The 25,121-nt window shown below is 34.2% G+C and overlaps 1 protein-coding gene across 1 annotated transcript in view; it reads right to left on the bottom strand.

The window, feature by feature from the left end:
• Positions 1–25,121, bottom strand: part of LOC149779970 (inositol 1,4,5-trisphosphate-gated calcium channel ITPR2-like) — a 290,413-nt gene that overhangs the window by 161,415 nt on the left and 103,877 nt on the right. The window contains exons 19-26 of the mRNA XM_089936693.1: positions 22,206–22,300; positions 21,792–21,798; positions 20,837–20,950; positions 19,212–19,289; positions 17,440–17,572; positions 16,153–16,262; positions 7,798–7,914; positions 6,557–6,692 (exon numbers count right to left, since the gene is read on the bottom strand). Coding sequence (XP_089792819.1) covers positions 6,557–6,692; positions 7,798–7,914; positions 16,153–16,262; positions 17,440–17,572; positions 19,212–19,289; positions 20,837–20,950; positions 21,792–21,798; positions 22,206–22,300 — 790 coding nt within the window. The remainder of the gene's footprint in view (positions 1–6,556; positions 6,693–7,797; positions 7,915–16,152; positions 16,263–17,439; positions 17,573–19,211; positions 19,290–20,836; positions 20,951–21,791; positions 21,799–22,205; positions 22,301–25,121) is intronic.

The following is a 25,121-nucleotide window of genomic DNA, read 5'->3' as shown; positions in this document are numbered from 1 at the left end:
ACACTTCATTAATGAGCTGTGTTCCCAGTATCATGTCACTGGCTGCCACTGAAGTTTTCCAAATATCTCTGTTCAAAGTTAAAATGTATCCTTACCAAAATACCAATTACATGTTGTTATTTTCATATGACATCAATCAACTACATGAGATACTATAATAATAATATAAAATGCTTGTTTTTCTCATGTGCAGAACTTGGACAGGTCACCACTGCCCTCATCAACATAATCATATGTATGTATGGGTTTACAAACAATAGTATGTGGCTTGAAATGCTGATCGTGCAATACTTACAACATGTTACAAGATTAAAACTACTTTTTATTTCTGTTCTAAGAGTGGCAGATATGGATAGATTCTACTCAGATACTTATGTAGATTTTCATAAAACATTATAAGACCAGATGACTTATATAAAAAAAGAAATAAAAAGTGTGAGAAAATAATAGTATCTGATGAATACTCTGTGTGCTGAATCTGCTAACTATATTGTGAAAGTGTTGGGTTATTCTAATTTGAATGAAAAAACTGTGAGAAAAATAGTCTTTGTTGATGTTCATACCTAGGCAAGGAAATACCAGTCATGGGTTACATTCATTTGTCTCCCCTGGCATGCATGCACTCAACAGATTCATGGGGAGACAACTAATGTAACCCCTTAACTGGGATTTCCTTGTCTTGGTGCAAACCCCAACAGCATATGATTAATGTATGGAGAACCATTTCACTTGGAAGTATTGTTTGATACATGCCAGGCAGGCAGGTCCTGCAAAAAAGGATTCAAATGGAAAACATGCAATCAGAGTTTGAGTGGGTGGGGAGAAGACATGATATTCCCAAGAATCTCTACTGTATCCTTACCAGATTAATTGGTCATTCACTGATTTTTTCCCCTCCCCACTTGAGTTGAGCAATGCTGATAGGACAAGCAAATACAAAATCACCCTAACTATGTAAGTCAATTATGTTATCTGTGGAGTGGAGGTTGTTACCCTATGATGGTCTTAACCGTTTAATTGCATCTATTATGACAATTTACTGTAGAAATGTACCCTTTTTTCTACGAGCATTAAGAATGAATGTTATGCTAATCATATGTGTTTACTGTTTAACAGGCTACAGTTACAGGTAAAAATTGTGGTGTCAGAAAAGGTCTCTATTATCTCACAAGATTTACTGGAAATTATGTTCTTATAGATACAACCATGTGAATGGGTAAAGGAATAAAAATAAGTCAAACATTCTGTGTGACATGTAAAGGTCTGGCAGGTATGAGGGTGAATGGACCATTTGGCATGAACTGACAGATTTAATTGGGATAGAGTCTGCTTAGACATTCAACCTGCCCATTACAGGTGCACAATATTACCAGTATATCAGTTTACCTCAGTATTATTTCTAATGGTACATACCATGGTAATTTCTCATTGTAACTTTAGTTGTGAAAGTTATCTGGTTCAAGTCAAAATTTTGTAAACATTTTGGATGAGAAAACAAAACTAAATGTCATTTTTCAATTTCTTTTCTGGCTTCTGTTAATATGTTAAAGACATGTACTCCTTTGTAAGACTGCAAATCACCCTAGATTTTCAGGAAAGTAGATGTTTTCTGATTAAATTTTATGTAAATTCTCAACTCCAATAAAATGTTTTTCTCATTTATTCTGTCAGTGGGTTTTATTTTTGCTGGCTCTTTTTGATAAATATCTTGCCTGGATGTTGGCATCCAACTCAAAGTTTCCCTGCCTATTATATCAATAGTGTAGCAGGTAAACTGTAGGCTTTAGCATCAACATTTCCTATTTCTATCAATAGCCATTAATGTCAGCATAATGTCTTTTAAAGGTGTGTCAGCTAAAGTGTAAGCTAAATTAACTCAATTTACTTAGTGCTTGGATCACAACTTACACATCAATTAACATGCACATATCAAATTCACCTACTATAAAGTTCTGACCAATTTATTGGAGTGGGGCTGTGATTTTCTTTTGAGCAAAGATTTTCTTCTGTTATCTCACGATAATTTTGTTCTTCAAATAATATAATGGATATAATATAGTGTTATTTTGTTATAAATCAGAGCAAGATATATTTTCCAGCCATTAACAGATGGATTTTTCTTTAAAATACTGTCAGACCTCTAACTCAGAACATTAAATTGTTGGTCCCTAATGTAATTGTGGTATACTATGGTATATATCCAGGTATGTTCAGAAATGCTGCAGTATACCAAGGTACAATATTTTTCATGGTACCAAATTCTACTGTCCAAGACGTAGTAGAATTCAATGTGGTTTATGCTGATGCTGACAACATGAAAATGACAGGGCAATGGTCTGGGAACATGGTTCCCCTCTGCCTTCTGATATAACAGTCAAGTTGTAAGATAGAAATGAGAACACCCTTTCCACACAGTGTTTCCTGCCACAATTAAAAAGGCATTCATAACTGCCTTTATGTCTGGGAGACATGTATAATAAGTACTTTTAGAGGGTCAAACCCCACTGACTTCTTGAAAGAAGGACCACAGGTGGACACTACTGCCTGTCTTTCTTGCATCTTTGTAGATTCTGCAATAGGAGGCCTGTGTGGACCAAAATTGGGATCACCTTGTCTAGTGGACAAAGTTTCAGCTGCCACTGGGATAGAAAATATAATTTGCAGTGGTCTTCTGAACAGGCAGCACTGTACAAAGAGATCCACTGCTGAAATTAGGCCAAAGAGGCAAAGAAATTCACAGGCTGAAATTCAATTCTCTGAGCAAATGGTAGACACCAATGAAATGATTTTAAGGAATGAGGGATATAGATTCAATACAAGTGGTTTTTGAACTTCATACTCAGTGGGTGGAATTTGGATGGAATGAGTCCAGATCTGTCTTTGTTGACAAGGAATCCACCGTGAAGCAAAAGTGAAACAATGAATTTCATGTCTTGATATAGAATTTAAAGAACGTCATCCTGGTAATTGGAAAGTCATGGACATACAGGTGGTTCAGAAGGGACTGATTTTCAGACCGAATGTTAGTTCCCTGAATTGGTATGCCACATCTCTAAATGTGAACTTCAGGAATTTCCAAGAAGACTTGTGATTGGAGTTGTGGAGATAAGCATCTTGCAGGTCTAGGCTGCGTGTGAAGTTGCTGTCCAGAATCACACTGAGAACCAGTCTTTATGTCTTCACTCTAAGTCATATTGCCCAAATGAAGCGCATAAGAGAAGCTTAGACCTATGACTGGACAAAGCTTATCATCAGCTCTGGCAACAAAGAACATTCTGAAGTAAAGTCCTGGTGAGATTGCATTGTGAACAATTTCTATTTGCTTTTATGTAAGAAGAGTGTTTATTTTTTGCTACAGAACATACGTTTTGAATGGATCTCTTCGTAGGCATATTGCTAAGGGAGCCATTGTCAATGGGGATGGGGCACTAAACATGATCTGGAGGCTCACTGAGAAAAGTTGCAACACCCACTGGTCATGAGTGCAGAATCGCTGCCATTCTGAGGCACTGAGATGTCTGTAAAGGACATCAATTCAGTCTGTCAGGGAGAGAAACTGGGTTCTTGTTGATACATGCATCATGTCTGGTCATCTATGGCCCTTGGAAACTGTTCTCATCATGGGAAAGGGCTTGAAAGATGGTTTCCCTGTTTGACATTCTTTAGGGGGATACTTCCTATTTCTCTGATATTATTAATTGGAAATGGGCTGAGTCTGGTGTCACTGGACCTGTGAATAGTTCCCCTATCTGGCAGACTGTTTTCTGACCTCTTGGATCTGTTCATGGAAAAGAAGGTTGGAAGAAAGTGATTGTAATCTGAGGTAGCCTTCATAGTGATATTTCAAGAAAGCACACTTGTAGAGCAAGATAAATCTTTCTGCATGCGGTGGATTAACAGACACATCTATGGCATTTGAAAGTAGTGTAGAGTTGCTCTCTTGTGATATGTGCCATAAGAGAGACTGACTCCAAGCATGTCCATCAATGGGGTTCTCAGTGAAAGGGCCTAGGCTGTACTCATACTGCTAAAAACAGGCATCAGGCATGGAAACTTGCCACAACATTCCAAACCAGCTGTTGGGCATATAGGAAGGACTTTAGTATGTATGTACTGAGGAAAGTTTTAACATTCCCAAGTCCACAAGGTTCCTGTTCACAGAATGGACTTTCATGTGAAAAACCAGTATGTGACTTATAAGCATTGAGGTTAAAATCTTATTGGAGCTTTCAATGTGAAAATAAAGACCTGTTGTCACTTGAAACCTGAAGCTGTCTCTCGAAGCAATATAGTATGTCAGCAACTCTACCAGTTGTCTGAATGGTGGCTGGTATTTCTTCACTAATCAATAGATGCAGGAACATTATAAGTGGCCAGTGATGTAGTAAGTGGAGAGGGACATAACTCAGGTGCAAAATCCTGACAATCTCTTGTACCAATGTACAAAAGTCTGAGTCTTCTGGTGATGGTTGGGTTGAGAAAAAAAATGGTGGTGGTAAGAATGAACCTTCAAACACAAAGACACTGACTGCAATTCCTGTAACAACTGAGCTGCTGAGTGTGCAGTGCACTAGGCTGAGGATCTGGCCATGCTGGGACATGGTTATTTCCAGGCATTCAGTGATGTTATAAGACATGTACCTGACATCTAGTGATGTGGTGTCACCAGATCAGTACCAGGGTCAACTGATGATAGACCTGTCCAGTACTTTTACATGAAACCTCCATGAGTCTGGTACTGTGTCGCATGAGACAGGTCACTGATTCTGGTGCCATTATACAAGATACCTAAGTAAGAGCCTCAACTCTCCAACATTTTTTTAAAGAAACATTTTTTGAACTTTACATGCCACTGAACAGTTCCATAGTCATTGTAGCTCCTTTTGTTTATGTACAGTATATACATCCATTTGCATTATCCAATTTTGTTTATCATGTTCATATATGGAACAGTAGAATACAATATCACAACCATTTCCTAAAGATGTCTGAGCTATTTTTTCAGATATACTGGAATTCACCCAAAGACATGTCTTACAAACTGAGCAAGAGGTGAAAGACACAGCAACAAAAAAAAAATGATAACAAGCTGAGTGTGGTACAGTATGAACACTGTAATTGTCTTACATTGTGTGATACAGTATGCACACTGTTAATGTATTACATTGTGTGATACAGTATGCACACTGTTAATGTATTACATTGTGTGATACAGTATGCAAACTGTTAATGTATTACATTGTGTGGTACAGTACGCACACTGTTAATGTATTACATTGTGTGATACAGTATGCACACTGTTAATGTATTACATTGTGTGGTACAGTATGCACAGTTATTGTATTACACTGTGTGATACAGTATGCACAATGTTAATGTATTACATTGTGTGATACAGTATGCACACTGTTATTGTATTACATTGTGTGATACAGTATGCACAATGTTAATGTATTACATTGTGTGATACAGTATGCACACTGTTAATGTATTACATTGTGTGATACAGAATGCACAATGTTAATGTATTACATTGTGTGATACAGTATGCACAATGTTAATGTATTACATTGTGTGAAACAGTATGCACACTGTTAATGTATTACATATAAATAGTTGTCAGATGTATGTTAGGACTCACTAGTTGATGGGGTGGGTGGGTCGGATGAGGTAGAATTTGAAATTGTTTCAATTCATTGACAGCCTCACATCTTTCTTGCAAAGTTGAATTTAGTTAAGAAATGCAGAATAATTTACATTTGACTATCATTGCATTACTAAATAAACATGAAGTAACAACTGTAAACCCTAACATCATTCACAAAGAATATTTATATGTATAAACAGCACTGTATATACCAGAAGACACTTGGGAAAAGGAAGAAAAAACCTTGTATAAGCAACATCATTTCTGGTGGTGCACATTGTGTTAAAGTTTATACTTGTTAAATAAGGCAAAACTCAGAAGCAACTTGATAAACAAACCCCAAAATTTGATCAGTTTTATTTCTCATATCATCCTCAATAAAATTATTCAAATTTTCATTGAATTTCATCCACAGTTCCCAAGTTCTTCTCTTCATACGCATGGGCAGATATAATCTTTGAAACGTCTGTGCACTTAAAATACATTTATTTCATATATATATATATATTTTGTAAGTGTCATTAGTGATATAGTAAGCATGTACAAGTTATTAAGTCTCGCAAATCATTATTAGCAAGTCAAGACTTAGTTTAGGAAATAAGATGGATTTGTCAGCATAGAAGCAATCAATACATTAGGAGATGACAAAAATATCTCTGGTCAATTCTGCTAACTTGAATAATAAGGTGTCAGTTGTGGTCATCTGGTCATCTGGTCATTGTAGTCAGCTCTTCCATAATTCTCCATACAGTATACCACCCTACCTAGAATAGCAGGAAACAAATGGCTCATTTTATTGTGTTGGCTGAAACTGTTTTGTTTTAAAAAAAGAGTCACTCAGGCAATCTAGAATCAAATCATGAAATATGAGATGAATAAAAATATAGTTAAAAGTGAAAGATTGCCAACCTTTTGCTTTGTCTTTGGGAAATGGGGCATCATGCCTTCCATCCAGCTGACAGAGAAGGGGAGTCAACAGGTGTCTCACATCCTCAATATCACTATAGTAGCCAAACTTCACAAGGTACTGCAGCAGTCTCAACACCTGCAAATAGTAAAAAGCCTGTAAGATCAAGACAGTGTAGCATAATTTCTTAAAACTTATCTTGAATAAACTAAATGATGAGACCATTAATTCCCAGCCTGAAAACAGTCCACAACATTTATTGCTACTCATATCTTCAGATTTATATTTGAAATTAAAAAACTTTTATTCTACTTTACAAGAAAATAAAATGATTTTAAATAAATGAAATTTGTTGGGTTAAAATGATTAAATATTTTAAGGGATGCACTAACAAGACAAACACTAAACCTTCCAAAAGCAACTCTATCATATACTGTGAACTTTACAAAAACTAAGGATATTTTATCATCAAATTAAGTCTTGTTAATTGCATACCTTCTCATATTTTGGGCAAATTTACCCAGGGAAAAGTTCTTGAAACTAATGTACTCTATACATGATTCAATTTTAACTACTTGTTTAATTGCTAATTCTTTTTCTCCGTATAAGTCAAGTCTATGGATTTTGTGGAAGTTATAACTTATGGCCAGATACTTTGCACTGTTTTAGTTCTCACAAATGCATGCTTTGGAAGCATATGTCTGTCCAGTCTGCATGCATTCATTTCGCCTGTAAATACTTTTAAACTTTAATTCATGGAAGAAAACCATTAGGCAAAACTACTATTATCAAAATCAACCCCTCCCCCCATAGAAAAAGTCCTGAAAAAGTCATTCCAAATTAAGTTGCTATTCCGTTTTAAAATTAGTACAAACCATTCATTCTTAACTTGTTCCAGGTGTGTGATTTGCATTTTTTACTTAACTTTAACAATTTTTCAGTCATATCACTTTGATGTTTGCAGTGTGGCAGTTTATAGTGATGTCTAGCACTAGGGTATCATGCCACACACATGTAGCATCGTGTCCTGTCCAGTCACATTATTCTGACATCAGGCCGACCAGTCCTAACATTAACATCTTAATGCTGAGCACCAAGTGAGGCAGCTGTTCGTACCATTTTTTTAGTCTTTGGTATGACGCAGTCAAAGTTTGAACCTGCAACCTACTTCATATGAGGTGGATGCTCTAACCACTAAGGCCACCGGGCAGTCAACTTGTTGCAAACACACAGTAAACATTACCTGCTCAATTAAGAGATTGTGTCCTATCTCAGATGCTATCATTTGGCAGTTGCATTTCAGAAAGTCCGCCACCCAATCTCGCAGTACTGGGAATATTGTGACAAGATCCTTGACCACCTAAAAAAATGGAAAAGAGTCAATCTGCTTAGGCATTCCGACAGAAAAATACAATAACAGTTTTACTGATCCATGTGAATGATTCATTCTGGAATTAAAAACATTATTGACTTTTCTAGCTTTTAAAATCATCATGAAATGGGTAAACATGTAAACTATATGAAACCGACAGTTCTTCTGGTACTGTATGCTTGCATATAAGTTGATCCAAATATTAAAAACACAGACTCATATCTACCATTACACAACGAGCCAGCAGATCTGGGTCTATGTTGTTTGTTGGGACTAATCAATATAACTAATAATGCAAGACCCAGTTTGGCTATGCATCATGTGATGGCAGATGTGGGTCTATCTTGTTTGTTGGTACTAATCAGTATAACAAATAATGCAAGACCCAGTTTGCCTATGCATCATGTGATGGCAGATCTGGGTCGATCGTTTTTGTTGGGACTAATCAGCATAACAAATAATGCAAGACCCAGTTTGCCTGTGCATCATGTGATGGCAGATCTGGATCTATCTTGTTTGTTGGGACTAATCTGTATAAAAAATAATGCAAGACCCAGTTTGCCTGTGCATCATGTGATGGCAGATCTGGGTCTATCTTGTTTGTTGGGACTAATCTGTATAAAAAATAATGCAAGACCCAGTTTGCCTGTGCATCATGTGATGGCAGATCTGGGTCTATCTTGTTTGTTGGGACTAATCAATATAACAAATAATGAAGACCCAGTTTGCATATACATCATGTGATGTCAGATCTGGGTCTATCTTGTTTGTTGGGACTAATCAGTATAACAAATAATGCAAGACCCAGTTTGCCTGTGCATCATGTGATGGCAGATCTGGGTCTATCTTGTTTGTTGGGACTAATCAATATAACAAATAATGAAGACCCAGTTTGCATATTCATCATGTGATGTCAGATCTGGGTCTATCTTGTTTGTTGGGACTAATCAGTATAACAAATAATGCAAGACCCAGTTTGCCTGTGCATCATGTGATGGCAGATCTGGGTCTATCTTGTTTGTTGGGACTGATCAGTATAACAAATAATGCAGGACCCAGTTTGCCTGTGTGTCATGTGATGGCAGATCTGGGTCTATCTTGTTTGCTGGGACTAATCAGTATAACAAATAATGCAATACCCAGTTTGGCTGTACATCATGTGATGTCAGATATAGGTCTATCTTGTTTGATGGGACTAAACAGTATAAAAAATAATGCAAGACCCAGTTTGCCTGTGCATCATGTGATGGCAGATCTGGGTCTATCTTGTTTATTGGGACTAATCAGTATAACAAATAATGCAAGACCCAGTTTGCCTATACATCATGTGATGGCAGATCTGGGTCTATCTTGTTTATCTGGACTAATCAGTATAAAAAATAATGCAAGACCCAGTTTGCCTATGCATTATGTGATGGCAGATCTGGATCTATGATGTCTGCAGCTGGATCTGACATACATGTAAGTACATAAATTAATTAGGTTTTATACCTTGTGATTGTTCTCAGGCAAATATAAATGAAGTTGTTTCAATACTGTACAGCATCATGTTGGTAATACAATTGACTTAATGTAATGTAATAAGGTCAAGTATCTTACATTTGAACTGTCACACAACGCTATTCAAAATTATTTATAAAAAGGAACTCAGCATGTTCGACATTACAAATAAACAGAACAAGTCATTCCACACAAAAGGCTTATCAAGCACTTAGGAAATAATATATCGACATTGAAAAGAAGAAGTAAGAAAAATGTGAAGCAAGAATATAATTCTGTGCAGGTTATTCCAAAGAGGAATTTAACTTTGCAGGCAATGGCAAAGAGGCATGTAACTATGCAGGCAATAGCAAGAAGGCATGTACCTATGCAGGCAATGGCAAAAAGGAATTTAACTATGCAAGCAATGGCAAACATCCATGTGAAATATGTCTTAAAATGCAAGTGATACTTCATTCAGGTTTAAGGGCAGTTAAATAATTTTTTATGAGTGGGATGACGGATAAAAACAGATAATTACATGTGTATGTTCCACACAAAATGAAAATACTTGTGAGTCTGGTGTTCTGGGATAGTCATATACACAATGAGAATTATGTTACTAGCTATTACAAAATTGTACATAATGATAATTTTTTTCCCTAGCTATTATAAAATTGTACACAATGAGTACTATGTTACTCCCTAGCTATTAAAGAAGAGTCATGTGGAAATTCTAAACTTAAACAGTGGATTTTACCATCTGCCATATTTTGATTCACTCTTCTTTGCATTTGGAAAATTGCTACACATTTTTGAGAATATTATTTAAAATTTATTTGGTTTCCAATTCCAAAGGAAAGAAAAAAAAGAATAACATAGAAATATGATCTATATGAATTACATGAAGAAAATTATATTACATTTCTCTAATAGGCTGAAATGAAGCTAAAACACCTTACTTGGCAATTTGATGAAAGATATGTGATTTGTTTGTCAGTTTTGAAATTCTGAACTATATTTATCCCTGTCCTTTAGTTTCTGAACTATATTTATCCCTGTCCTTTAGTTTCTGAACTATATTTATCCCTCTCCTTTACTGTTCCCATATCTTTTGCCTCCAGGTGTGGTAAACTGAAGGCATCATCCACAAAGGAATAATAGTGTGTTGAGGTAAAAAGAATGGAGGCATTCCTGCCTCTTTCTTTGCTGATCAAATTACACTCAACAGTCATAAAAGTTATTCAAATATTCTCATCAAAATCATTTAAAAATATTATCAGGTCATCTACAATGCTGACTCAACATTTCAGCACAATTTGGCATTGATGATTTAGTGATTGACACGTTTAGTTGTTTAGGGCTTGTTGAGTTAGTAATTGACACCTGTGCTTGTTCAGGAGACTGACTTCCTATTGTAAGTCATGAATTAATTTACTTGAATTTAAAAAATGTAAAAATTTGACAGTAGCAAATAATATAAAAATATTTGTAAGAAATATCTGAGCAAATTTTACACTGATTCAGCCAATGGTTTTCTTTGCAGTTTGTTGACAAGACAGAACTTAAAAGGAAATCTATTAAATTGAAAAATAAACTGGCCATTTACCCAAGATCTCACATGGTGGTGGAGGGAGTTGATGGGGAGATTACTGTTCTGCCATTTTCATAAAGGAGTGTTGTCAGGGTTTTATATTAGAATAGACACCTTATAGCATGTTTCAGTGAATAAGTGCATCTGATAATTAATTTTCAATAAAAAAGGTAAATCTTACAGTTGTTTATGTTCATTATCTGCCTTAGCAGCAATCAATGTTATGACAGTGGTTCTACATTGTATGCATTAGAAAGACACGTAAAGACATTAATAACAAAAACTGCATGTCCATCACTGCACAACCATGCCAAGCACTGTTAGTTAGAGATGCTTTTCCAAGTGTTAACTCTTTTCTAATTGTCAAGTCGTTAAATTTAGTAAGGGTTTTGCACAACGATGTGTCCTTTTGAAAATAATATATAAACAATTTGATTTTAAAAAAACCTGAAAGATAACTGACTCAGATTAATTAATACCCTTACTGACCAAACATTTTAACAATTTGGTACTTGTTGGTAATCTGTAGTTTAGTTTAGTCACATAATGAACTCTTGAAGACACTCACTAGAAGTCAATAAGCAATATTTTCACAAATGATTTTCAAAGTCTTCTGAAAAGGACAAAAATATTTTAAAGTGCTAAAAAGCTAAAATTCAATATTGAACATTTGTATAATTAGTAATCAATACTGTAGTTCATGGCAGTCATAGTGACTGATACAAAAACAATAAGACCTTTCAGTGAAGATACTGCAAAATACTCCTTTCCCCTCAACCAAATCTTTGAAAAAATGACTGATGTTGATATGTAGGAAGAAACTAAAAAAATATGATGTCTGAAACTGTTTATTGAGAAAAATGCATTGGGAGTAGACAGTAAAAGGGGCAGGAATCTTACAAAATGTAATAAGATGTACTGTATGTACTTGCTTACAAGTTGAGACCAATAGCAAACTGCACAGACCCAAATTTGTCATTGCATAATGGGCTGACAGATCTGGATTTAAACAGTCTGTAAGGAGTAATCAGTGGAACAAACAACATAGACCCTGATCTGCAGGCACATTATGCTATTGCAGATCAGGATCTTTGATGTGTGCAGTTTGATTCAACTTATAAGCAAGGATATACAGTATATTTAACTTCAAAACTAAAGCAGCGAAGTTAACTTGTCAATGAGAAACAGGTGCCTGAACCTGTATCTGTCATCACATCACATTTAAAGTAAATGTCCTAATATTTTTGCAGGTTTGCTAAGAAAGCACAACAAAAATTCTATAAATAATGTTAACCTTAAACACTGCACAGCACTTAGAGCAAAGCACTACATGAATAGAAACAGGAAATCAGGGGCCATAACTGACAAGTGAATTATGTCATTCAGCATTGTATCCAGTCTTATGTTCATGAGCAAATAAAAATAATGGGATGTTTCTTGCAGTACACATGTGATTCTACCAGCAGAAGGACAAAAATACCATTTTAAAGGCCATCTACCACACATGCAGTTAAGTTGAAGTCTACTGCCTTCTAACATTAAATGATTAAAAAATAGGATTTTTTTTAAAAGTTATTTTTGTGTGTTGTATACATACATTATAGTATCTGGTCAGAACCAATCTAATGGGGACTGGAACTCTTTAAGCAGTGCAATGATGTCTGGCTTAACAGGAAGTCTAACATGATTATACAACATCATGCTATTAATTGATAGCCTTATTGGTGTAATCTGGACAGTTTAAAGCCAAATGCTTTTTGAGGTGTTATACATGATAAAGGGATTAAAGAGTGTTCAAGACGGCTCTTGACTCTTTGATTAATATTGGCTGACCATTGGCAAAGGTGAGACGAAATGTGACCGACCCAAAAATGATTTCAGCAGAAACACTTGAGCAAGTATTTTAATATTTTGTCTTGCCTTATTGCTATTGTGATGTTCAAGATGTTTTAAGTGGAATATTTATGGTCAGTTCATATAATTGTTTAGTTCAGTTTATGTAAATGCTGAATTGTGTGCTTTCTCCCAAAGCTAAAGAAAGCCCCACCAATTAAGAAATACGAGGCTGAGGAATGAATCTCAAGTCCAGTTCAGTAACTTTCTCCTCAGGGTTAACTTAGCTTGGAGAAGTACTGACGAGCAGTCAGCAGGCTAGAAAAAATAAAATTTGAATTCCTTTGCAGGTTAAGTATGGTTGTTTTGTCATTGCCACATTCTAATACTCATACAGAGAGGACTTTCTCCATTAATTTCGAAATACAAATGATTCAAGAGAAAAACTGGACCAGAAACTACTGACAGTCTGAAAAGGGAAAATCTTAATAATTGTAATGAATGTCATCAGTTGTCACCAGTCATGGATCTTATCAGGAAAAATAAAAATGTTTGTGGATATAATATAAAATCTTTGCAATAAAATATGAGATAAAGAGGTCTTCATCAATTTTCATTTAATTGGCAATACTGTTACTTACTTTTTATGAAAACATTGTCATCAGAATGCCATTCATGTTCAAAACTCATTATTATAGTATGGAATACATATTATGGCAAATGTTTTGTTTTCAATCCCCTTAAACCACATAAAATTTATATTGACCAAAAATCTCCTTATTTAGAAACCAATTTACTGCAAAAATTTTGTAATCTAGTGGTTTGATGTTCTGGTTCTGTCACAAGTATGATTCAGTTGAAAGATAAAATAAAAACACAAGCTATAAAACCCTGCCAGTAAAGATGGTAAAGACTGAACATCAACCTCAGCTGGAAATGAAGACTGAACATCAACCTCAGCTGGAAAATGATAAATATTTGTTTCTCTAAATTAAATACCCTCAATTTTAATTAGCTATTGGAGGAAACGTAAAATGGGATATGTAGCTGTATGGAAATGTAAAATTAGAATATATATCTGTATGGAAATGTAAATAAGATATGTATCTGTATGGAAATGTAAATAAGATATGCAACTGTATGGAAATGTAAAAGAAGATATGCAACTGTATGGAAATGTAAAATTAGAATATATATCTGTATGGAAATGTAAATAAGATATGTATCTGTATGGAAATGTAAATAAGATATGCAACTTTATGGAAATGTAAAAGAAGACATGCAACTGTATGGAAATGTAAAATTAGGATATATATCTGTATGGAAATGTAAAATTAGGATATGTATCTGTATGGAAATGTAAATAAGATATGTAGCTGTATGGAAATGTAAAATTAGGATATGTAGCTGTATGGAAATGTAAATAAGATATGTATCTGTATGGAAATGTAAATAAGATATGCAACTGTATGGAAATGTAAAAGAAGATATGCAACTGTATGGAAATGTAAAATTAGGATATATATCTGTATGGAAATGTAAAATTAGGATATGTATCTGTATGGAAATGTAAATAGGATATGTAGCTGTATGGAAATGTAAAATTAGGATATGTAGCTGTATGGAAATGTAAATAAGATATGTATCTGTATGGAAATGTAAATAAGATATGCAACTGTATGGAAATGTAAAAGAAGATATGCAACTGTATGGAAATGTAAAATTAGGATATGTAGCTGTATGGAAATGTAATCAGGATATGTAGCTATATGGAATGTAAATAGGATATGTAGCTGTATGGAAATGTAAAAGAAGATATGCAACTGTATGGAAATGTAAAATTAGGATATGTAGCTGTATGGAAATGTAAATAGGATATGTAGCTGTATGGAAATGCAAAATTAGGATATGTATCTGTATGGAAATGTAATCAGGATATGTAGTTATATGGAAATGTAAATAGGATATGTAGCTGTATGGAAATGTAAAATAGGATATGTATCTGTATGGAAATGTAAAAGATATGCAGCTGTATTGGGATTTTACCTTAAGTACAATAATATAACAGGTCAAACCTTCCACCAGCTGAGTCATAAATATCACATGTGATCTCATCTGGCTAGAAAGGTGTCTGGATATATATCTCACAGAGAAGAAGACTGCAAAGTATGAGCAGCATGGAACAATAGTGAACAAAATATTCTATTCAGAGTTAAGTCCCCTACCTGTAAGCCATTGCAAGTAGAGGACTCCTGCACAACCTAATGCCAGAAAGGAAAGCATGCATATATAAGCACTGTCAGAGTTAAATCCATAGCTGACAATCTTTCTACATTATCTACTACAACAACAAAACACATCATACCACAATGGTGAAAATGTTCTCTTTTTAAAAATTGCCACTCACAGTGTCATTATGTTCATGCAGAAAACAATTTGAACATTGTGTTACCAATACTAAATATGCAGAAGTTGTTGTTCCATTAAGCAGGCATAGTAATTAAGGAAGGCAGTTTTTTATATAAATATATGTAGGGTACTTTTGATTACTCCAAGTTTATATGAAAATGATACAAAATTCTGAATTGCATCCATGTTTGACTACTACATGCTAAAATGTCTTCACTGGATCCCAAATACATTTTACAGGATCTGGTTTAATGTCAATTATCACCTTATACAGCACAGAAAAGAGGCACAGTGTATACAGGAAACTGTATATTTTAGCATTTTCATCTGCTATTACATTGACATTACTAATTCAGAAATTCCACTTTGCAGATATAATCTGAAAGACATTTCTTAGAAGTGGGTAATGTTTATCTTTGAAGCAACAATTTGACTGATTCCTAGAAATATTAGCAAACTCAGACTTAAAGCCAAGGGAAATAAAATTAGTTTCACATTAGAACTTTATACTCAAAAACATCACTGATAATATACACAGACCAAATGAATGCAAACTACTATGATTTCACTATTCTATGCAGGATAAGATTTTTCATGGACTTTGTTGTTGCTCAAGGTCACACATTTAAAGACCCAACAAAAAAGCATCCTTCTGTAAAAATAAGAGGCCACCTTCCACAATCCACAAGTTTAAGTACCAAGAAAAAATTGACAATTTTATTGAAACCATGACAAATGATAACCATAAAAATAAATGAATACACAATAGTCAACTGGAGTGTCCTATGACTGGAAGTATTGTGGATATAATCAAAAGTAATCCCTTGAATACATGTACTGTGGACTTAATGCATGCAAAATTACCAAGTACCCATGTACCTAAAATGTGCTTAATTTCCTGTGAAACTTACACATTGACTTTGTTCTCTCTCTGAATCCTTGGATCCAACATATTCATAGACGAAGCAGATATTTGGGTTGTCTAGAAGTGAATAGTTATTTCCAACATCAACAAAAAGTCCTGCCAAAGGATTAAAAGAAGACTAGAATTATTAAATCTAAAAAATATATTAATTTAAAGCAAATCTGGTCTCTTTAACTTCATTTTTAAATGATATGTTCTCCTTCTATTTTTTTCTTCAACTTATCATCATCACCATCATCATCATCATCATCATTACTACTACTATCACAATGACTCATAACAGATAATGGAGAATTATAAAGTGTAGTGTAATTTCCATGTTTTAGAAATGTATGTAATTTATTCATGTTTTACAAATTTATGTAATTTATTCATGTTTCATAACCACTAAGTTGGATACCCAGGGAAAGGAACTGTAATTTATTCATGTTTCATGATCACCAATTTGGATACCCAGAGTAAGGACCCTGGCTTATTCATGTTTCATAGCCATCAAGTCAGATACCCAGGGAAAGGAACTCATATTCGCTTCATATGACCATGAAGTGTTAAAGCCATCTGTCCAGTGCTCTGGTCAATTAAATGATGTCTAGTGTTAAAGTCATGTGTCCAGTATTCTGGTCAATTAAATGGTAACTAGTGTTAAAGTCATCTGTCCAGTGCACTGGTCAATTAAATGGTGAATAGTCTTAAAGTCATCTGTCCAGTGCTCTGGTCAATTAAATGGTGAGTAGTGTTAAAGTCATCTGTCCAGTGCTCTGGTCAATTAAATGTTGAATAGTGTTAAAGTCATCTAACCTGTGCTCTGATCAATTAAATGGTGAATAGTGTTAAAGTCATGTGTCCAGTATTCTGGTCAATTAAATGGTAACTAGTGTTAAAGTCATCTGTCCAGTGCTCTGATCAATTAAATGGTGAATAGTGTTAAAGTCATCTGTCCAGTGCTCTGGTCAATTAAATGGTGAGTAGTGTTAAAGTCATCTATCCAGTGCTCTGGTCAATTAAATGTTGAATAGTGTTAAAGTCATCTGTCCAGTACTCTGGTCAATTAAATGTTGAATAGTGTTAAAGTCATCTGTCCAGTACTCTGATTAATTAAATGGTAACTAGTGTTAAAGTCATCTAACCTGTGCTCTGATCAATTAAATGGTGAATAGTGTTAAAGTCATCTGTTCAGCGATCTGGTCAATTAAATGTTGAATAGTGTTAAAGTCATCTGTCCAGTGCTCTGGTCAATTAAATGATGACATTTAAAAACTCAAAAAGAAGTTACCTATAATCAGCTCACAGTACTTGGCCCTTATGGCATCAGGAAGGAGATCAGATGTGACACAAAGGAATGAGTCTTCCCATGTCAGATAACCATACTCCCTTGTTATGGCATGGATTGCATAATCATTTCGACCCTGTACATTTTGGGTAAGAAATAGTTAATTTTAAAAAGTGAATAGCCAATATACATGCTCTAGGTCCATTTGGTAACACTGGTATTTTTGTTAACTTACATGAATTACCATGGTGATGATGGATATTCAATTACAAATCTACACACTATATTGATTTGGTTTTTTGTCATTAGTCAAGCTAGGGCAAACGGGCAATCTCTAACTCTTGTGCTCATCCATATAATGAAATTTATCATAGATAATTATAAACCAGTGGTTCCCAACTCTCAGGTCATGACAGTCATGAGGCTATTCTGGAGGGTCACAGAGGATTGCCCAAAAAAAATTTTTGAGGGTGGCAGCACTCATGAAAATGTGGAACAGAATCATGAGGCATAGAAAAAATACTTTTTAGAGTAATGGCCTGAAAAGGTTGGGAACTATTGTTATAGTCTCTGCTCTTTGCTCCAGCTAGGAGAAAGTGGCCATGACAAACATTTCTGTTTATTTAGATGATGAAATTTAATGTACGTTATAGACTCTGCGATTTGATAAGACTATGAGAAAGTCACAAGTCAAATGCTTTTGTTTATCCAGGTAATGAAATTTAAGATGGAATATAGACACAGATTATAATCTTCACTTCAACGGTTACATATATAAAATGTCCTAATATGTATTTTGTTATAGAGATGGCAGAAGGAATATGTTTTAACATGGCACAGAAGGCTATCAAGCTGAGATGCAGTCATAAGCTATATCAAACTTACTCTTGTCCATGACATAGGACAAAACATAAATGCAGTATACCCCATATTTTCTACTTTTTAAATATTTTCAGCTTTAAAATGTGAATGAAATGAAAAACAACTTGGAACTTATAAAAGTTATATCTGGTGCATCTAGGGATATCAGTGCAGGGACAAAATATTTAAACAGTTCCAATCTGGGTGTGTGATAGAAATACAGACTGAACATCTGTACTTAATGCCAGGTCAAGCCTGTAAGATTAAATGGGTATGGAGTAATATCTAAACATGGGCCAGAATTGTGGTTTATGTGCTTTGATATTATATCTATGGGTATTATCATCATTTATTTCTTACTGATGATAATCTGAGTATTTGCACCCATAACAATTACAAGTGAATGACAGAGCAATTACATTTCTATCTGTACATAGTATTGCCAGCCCTGCATCCATAAGAACTACAAGTTCTGGATGAGCAATTACATTTCTATCTATGCCTATTATTGCCAACCTTGCACCTATAAGAACTAGAAATTAAATTTTTTTCTATATCTTGAACCCGTAAGAACAAATCATGGCCTAAGAATTGCCTTTCTATCTATACCCAGTATTGATAGCCTTTGAACCCATAAGAAAGCCAAGTCCTGACCTAGCAATTACAATTCTGTCTATACATAATATTGCTAGCCTTGAACCCATATGAAGGACAAGTCTGGGCCTAATAATTACATTTATATCAATATCAAGTATTGATAGCCCTGCACCCATAAGAAGGACAAGTCCTGACCTAGCAATTACATTTCTATCTATGCCTAATAATTACATTCCTATTTAAGCAAATGCCATATTTTTTCCAGTTCACAGTAGCTGAATATGCTTTTTCCTCTAGTAATGAAATTAAGAACTTACATAGCTGAGGGCTTTGAAGAGTTCTAGTTGATGCATCAGGTAGTCATACTGATCCTCATTAAAACCAGTGATGTCCCGCTATTAAAAAATGAAACTAAGAAAATAAGCATATAGTTTAAAACTGATAATTGCAAAATATTACCATGTTGTTTATAATGAATATGGAAATATACAAATTTATAAGAGACCCATGTGGCATAAGATCACTCACCTGGCTGACACCTGCCTAACAGCAAAATGCAAAAGAGTTAGCTGAATAATCTGAGTAAGTTGTTAGAAGATTTTCTAGTTTTAGTATTTGCAGTCATATTTTGACCTTGGATTGGTATAATTTTGCATAATAACTTCTTGAGCCATACACCAATGTTTGAACTACAATGGAACTCACATACACAAAATTTCATCATCTTTCTGAAAAACTCCTTTTCATGGAAAGTCTTGTAGAATCTTGATTTTGAGAAGATGTTTATATTCCATGTCTTCTAGAAGCATGCTTTGCTGATAAAATTAGTAAAAGTGTTCTGTTCTGTTGGCTACCTAGTAAATGCTTGGAATTAAGGGTGATAAAAAATAAGATGCAGCAACCAAAAATCCCTTAAGTATCTCATTTCTGAAAGGAACAGTGCATATAACAACTTCAAATATACTTAGATGATGACTTATCTAAATTAGCAATTTGAAATTTTGATGTTTAAGTCTTTCCAGTATGTGTGCATTCAATAATCTTGGAAACTGAATAAATGAGTCTTGTACAAATCCTGAAATCAGTGACACTGATACTTGAGCAGATTTTGTAGGTTTGAAGGAGGGAAAAGAGTTGCCTACAGCATATTTCCCCTGTAAATAGTTATCAATTTTAATTTAAAAATATATAAAGTTATTTTTATGAACAACATTACTCTTATCAAAATGAAAGCCCAAATTTAAAAAGTCCTGAAAAAGCCATTCCAAATTAATTCATTATTCAGTCTCAAATTAGACTTCATGCAAGTACAAGCCAGTTACTTGGCAAAATATTTGGAATTAAAATTCTACAAACAAGCATCAGAAACATCACATCCATCATTGTTGAGGGATTACGAGTTGGTTTCTACAAGGTGTAATTTTACCATTTTTATCTTTTAGCAAAAGCAACCATACTGGATGCTGGATCAGAATTATTTGTATAAGAATGAAATGCTTTCATCTATAAATACTCTGCTCAGTGTTTGATGAAATTCTGTTGAGTAGTTTTTAAAACATTCTTGTTCAATGGTTTTTCTATTCTTAGTAGAGGCAGCCATACTGGATGGTGAAAATGTCAAGTGTTGACATATGCATGACATGTGCCACATGTTGTACAGCTATGAAGGACCATACCATAAGATCACTTGGACTTACAGCCAATTAAAATTCTCCTGTTCTTCCATGTGGGTGAAAATCAAAAGCAATAACAATTTACAATATCGTATTTGCAATGTTATCTGGCTGCTCAAAACTGAACAAACACTTTAAACTTCTTAAACAAATGTTCTCATTTTTACCAAATTTTAAACTACTTTTTTGGGTATGTTTCTAAATTGGTTACATCAATGTCTGAACCAAAGACTTTGTGAATTAAAATTATAGGCTAATTAGATACATACATTGACAAACTCATGTAGAGGGGTCCATCCATGTCCATTGTCAGTGGAGACATAAACAATATTTGGCTTTTGGTTGATATTCTGTCCCCTGTCTGTTAAATACACACTATCTTTCTGAATATATAAAAATATTATGTCAACAGAAAAGTGTAATTAAGCATGTCAGCAATTAATTTATATTTATAATCATCAAATATCTACCCAAGTACAAGAAATATCCATACTTAGAAGCAGAAATATATGATACACTCTTCAACTATAGATTTTGCTAGGTTTATCAAGCCTTGAAAATTCATCCTGGATATGTGACTAGCATAAAAAAATTAAGATATGTCCCATCATTCTAGGACATTTTGTTTATCATTCTTTAAAGTTGCTATAATTCACAAAATATTCTGCACTACAACTCTATTATTTATGCTATCATTCACTAAAAGATTACCTTTTTCCTTAAATCATAACTCTACATAAACAATAAAATTTGGCATTTTTTTAAAAAGGTTAGAAATTTCAATAAACAGAAATGTAAGAGAAAAGCATGATTTATTCTCTGTAAAATAAAGCATAAATGTAGAGAAATTATTACATTTATGGATCAGGCAGTATAAAAACACTCCGAAACAAATACTGAAACAGACTAAAATGGTATTACGCAGTAATCACTTCAATAATTATCTAACAGTTCAATACATTTAACATATCAATAACTTCTTCAACTGTCTTCATCATCATTTTCAAACTAAAGGGGTGGACTGTACACTAAATTTTACCATCACCATCAAAGCACTGCTATCGTGGGCTTCAGCAATTTAAAATTTTAGTTGCTATCGCCTTGTTCCAGAAAATAATTTGTACTTTTTCTCTCTCTTTCCTCACATTTGATAAGTTTAGTCTATGCAATTATTATCAGTAGCGGGAACGATTGTACATGTATTTTCATATTGAACCATGCAACATATACTCTCTCTTTTGTAAAGAGGTGAATTCAGGGCCCTAACCTTCACATATCAGTATGTGCCTGGCATGAAAAAAGAAAAAGAACCGCTGATACAAACGAAAAAAATGCAAACAACTAAATATGCTTCTTTTATTAGCTGCTTTTGTCTTAACTTCGGGTATTTCTCCAAATCTGACATTCAGAAAAGGACATACAGTTTTATTCCAACAAGTAAACACTATTTTGCCTTATTAAATAATCATGGTTTTATTCCAACAAGTAAACACTATGTTGCCTTATTTAATAATCATGGTTTTATTCCAACAAGTAAACACTATGTTGCCTTATTTAATAATCATGGTTTTATTCCAACAAGTAAACACTATGTAGCCTTATTTAATAATCATTTCTGCACTTGCCTGTGTAGCTGACTTGAGCCACTTTTCAGTGATGTATGACTGATTGTTAGGAATGGACACTCCATCGCAGACACAAAGCACATTCAGCAAGTCAAGGAAACGATAATTCTAGACACAAAACAAAGAAGAAATAAAGAACATTTTTTAGACTTAATTCATGTCAATGTTATCAAATGATTCTATTTTCAAAAGCAGAAAGTTTCTTAAACCTCCAAAAGAAACATATATTTCAAAAAAGTAATAATTAATTTAGGAAAGAAATGATATTTCATGTGATGACATGATGCTGTTTTAGATCTTGTCTGTCTGTTGGGAGATCGCATTTGTCAACATTCTTTTCAAAACAGAGGTGAGTCTTTTACTCTTATAAGTTGACACTTAAGCCTTACTTGTCTGGGGGCTGGGTAGTGTAGCGTCCTGAGATCTACTTCTGCTGCACAAGGTCAGCTTTTACTAGATGTCAACTTGGGATTTTAATCACAAGACAGGAAAGTTTCAACGATTTAATAAATGCTAGTAATGGTAAATATTAACTGTGCCATATGCATGAACGGATCAAGAATGAAATCGTAATGTTTCAGTCAGAACTCTGAAATAGGTCCAACTGAATCGATAATACCTAAAATTCTTTCATTACATAAATGTGTGGCTCAGTGCAAAGTTAAGAACGTACATAATAAAACAATCATTAAAAACGATTAATGTATTTCTCAGGGAAGAGTACAACCCAAAACAAATTGAATTATAGAACACATGAAAAACGATACCACTCAAATGTGTTTCCCAGCGATTTTAGTATTGTTATGGTCAAGAATGCACAAATACTTTGAAATATAAATTTAGAATTGTTTTTCTTCTTATAAACTAAATGTCACGTTAATGTAATACAGAAATAATGAATACTCCCTGTAGGAATATTACAATGAATGCTCCCTTCTATACATGTTTAGTTATTTACCGTAGCAACAATACTGATATTTTAATACATGTATCTATTTGAATTTCCATATGCAGCAATTATATAACAATATAACAGATTATTGTTTTATCACTCGAGTCAATATAGATGTAGGCCATCGGTTAAACCAACACTACTGTAGTATAGCACTGTTAATTCTTCAACGATGAAGAATATATTGTAGGTTTATTTCATATCATTTGGAATATAATATCGTCTGTAATGGTTTATATTGTTATAATGTGATCTCTATAGTAAGCATGCCATAGTCGTATTAGCTTTCTTATTTCACTGTTCTCTTATTGCATATAGATAGTCTTTGCCTGTCAAAATGCATCTGCCAGAATATGACACACGATTGGTATTTAGACCCTTGAGACCCAATGGTCTTATGCAAAGGTTGATGGGAAAAATCTTGGTCGTAAGTGCGTGAAGGAAAGACATGAGTAGTTCAAATGATGCTTAACACCTTAGAAATGCTCAAAAGTATGATGGTGGGTGAATTGCGATTCGCTCTTAGACAAGAACTTTGGCAGTGGAGTTACTCTATATCTGGACACTTGATGTGAAGATATTCACATCAGAACTATTCTTTATCCGAGAAAATGAATAGGATTTAAAAAGGCCAAAACACAATGACCAAAAAGACTGATTTGGACCAACATTGATAATGGGATACAAACCCATACAAAGTAAGTTCCAATCACAACCACCCAAATTAACAATATATTAATAATCCAAAAATCACTAAACATGATATTAAAACATTTTGACAGTTATAATTTATTGTGCCTTGCAACCCTACAAGTCCTTTATGTCTTCATGTAGGTATTAAAATATATCCTATTTTTTAGACCATTGATACAGACATGAATCACTGAAGTTTAATATTCAATGCTGACAAGTGTGAAAATTATGTTTAAATGGGCCATGCACTACTTATATTTCATAACACCAGAATTTATCACAGGTAGCTATGATATCATAGCCATAACAGGTCCATGAAGAAGATGTACTAATATTAGTACTGGGGGTGGATAGTGGTGCAATGGCACATGTTCTAGCTTTACATTTGGACCCCCAGCCCTCTCTCGATTGACCAACACTTTTAATTTCATTACAAGCAAGCCCCTGTGGGATAAATTGGACATATTCCAACAGATGCAACTATTTTTTTTATCCAATACCCCTTGTGCAATCGATTGTTAGTAATGCTAATAAAAACCATGGTTCCAGAAGGAATGGACAAGGAAATTTCCCATGGTCATGATCAGTCAGTAACAAGAATACAGCATACGAATTTCATTGGCTTATTTGCACCAGTCAGATTCACATAAAGTGATATCTTAACATGTTGACATATAAACAATATTAAACCACAAGCACTGTATGATAAGTGTACCAGCTATATGATAAGAATAAATAATTATATGACATATCACACAACACTGTGCAAAACAGATAACTTTCTGTCAATTTGGAGACTGGTATTTGTTGACATTCTTCCTAAAAAAAGGTGAGATTGACTATTCCTTTAGGTCACCATTTGAACCATAAACAGGGGTGGTGTGCCAGTTATACATGTTTGGACTACCCCTACCAGCCCTCTATCCACTGACTGATGCCCTTAATTATATTTGTAATGAGTCCCTGTGGGGTACATTATCCATATTCTGACAGATGTAACCTTTTTTCTCCAATACCCCCAGGGCAATCGATTGTAAAGATGGCCACCAAAATCTTGAAAGTGATACTAAAGCAAAAGGTTCCAGAAGGTGGGGCAAGGAAAATTCCCATGGGTGCAGTCAATCGGTAATGAATATACAGCATAGACCAATAAGATTCACATAAAGTGATATGTTAACATCTTGACATATCAAAAATGTTATACTGCAAACACTGAATGAAAGGGATACAAACTAAGTGATAAAATAACTTACTAAAATGATGAATCCTGCATGTATCATAATT

This window comes from Sinohyriopsis cumingii, chromosome 16 (genome assembly GCF_028554795.1).
Source record: "Sinohyriopsis cumingii isolate HCF-2022 chromosome 16, ASM2855479v2, whole genome shotgun sequence".
Lineage (NCBI taxonomy): Eukaryota > Metazoa > Mollusca > Bivalvia > Unionida > Unionidae > Sinohyriopsis > Sinohyriopsis cumingii.
This window is presented reverse-complemented; position numbering and strand designations above follow the sequence as displayed.